At 32.4% G+C, this 1,035-nt stretch overlaps 1 protein-coding gene across 1 annotated transcript; it reads left to right on the top strand.

Annotated features, from left to right (window-relative positions):
• Positions 1-333: 333 nt before the first annotated feature.
• LOTGIDRAFT_149048 (hypothetical protein) lies at positions 334-939 on the top strand (the record flags this gene model as incomplete). The annotated part of the gene is made up of 2 exons (XM_009051821.1): positions 334-530; positions 735-939. Coding segments are annotated over 2 exons (402 nt in total), but the record flags the coding sequence as incomplete, so codon positions are not given.
• Positions 940-1,035: the final 96 nt, after the last annotated feature.

The following is a 1,035-nucleotide window of genomic DNA, read 5'->3' as shown; positions in this document are numbered from 1 at the left end:
AACAATGTTAAATATTGTATTTCAGTGGAAGTATTTAAGCTATATGATAGAGCTAGCCATGTATATAGTTTAGTTAAAAATGTTAAATATTGTATTTCAGTGGAAGTATTTAAGCTATATGATAGAGCTAGCCATGTATATAGTGAAGCTAACAATGTTAAATATTGTATTTCAGTGGAAGTATTTAAGCTATATGATAGAGCTAGCCATGTATATAGTGAAGCTAACAATGTTAAATATTGTATTTCAGTGGAAGTATTTAAGCTATATGATAAAGCTAGCCATGTATATAGTGAAGTTAACAATGTTAAATATTGTATTTCAGTGGAAGTATTTAAGCTATCTGATAGAGCTAGCCATGTATATAGTGAAGCTAATAGAGTTTTACAATTTAAGATGTTATGTGATGGTCTACTGCAGGATAAAACTATCAGTAAATTAGGAGAGTTAATGAACACTAGTCACAATAGCTGTAGAGATTTATATGAATGTAGTCATCCCGAACTAGATAACCTTGTTGAAATTTGCAGGTGAGATTCCTGTTTTTTTTTTCAAACTTGGTTCATTCATCCGAACTTCTTCAGGATACACAACCATTAACTCAAAGACTTCATGTGACAGAATTTCCTTACATTTAGCTATTGATTTCATCGTCATCAGTTTGTATCTAAAAGGTTAATCAATTGTTCCTATTTATGATATTTTTTAAACTTTGGGGTTTTCTCTATAAACAGGAAATCAGGAGCTGTAGGATCAAGGTTAACGGGAGCAGGGTGGGGTGGATGTGCTGTTTCCATGGTGAAAGCAGGTGATGCTGTATCATTCCTAGCTAAAGTTAGAGACCAATATTATAAACCACATGAAGATCGAGCTCAGAAAATTCTTACATCTTTATTTGCCAGTGAACCTGGACCAGGTGCAGCAATATATACTCTTTAAAACTTGGGACTTACTGGATTCGGTTTGGGTGGTTTTGATGAAATCTAATTGTACTTACAGAATGAAAAGATTGTTTGAAATATACAAAATTTAATG

Source organism: Lottia gigantea, assembly GCF_000327385.1.
Source record: "Lottia gigantea unplaced genomic scaffold LOTGIsca_17077, whole genome shotgun sequence".
Lineage (NCBI taxonomy): Eukaryota > Metazoa > Mollusca > Gastropoda > Lottiidae > Lottia > Lottia gigantea.
This window is presented reverse-complemented; position numbering and strand designations above follow the sequence as displayed.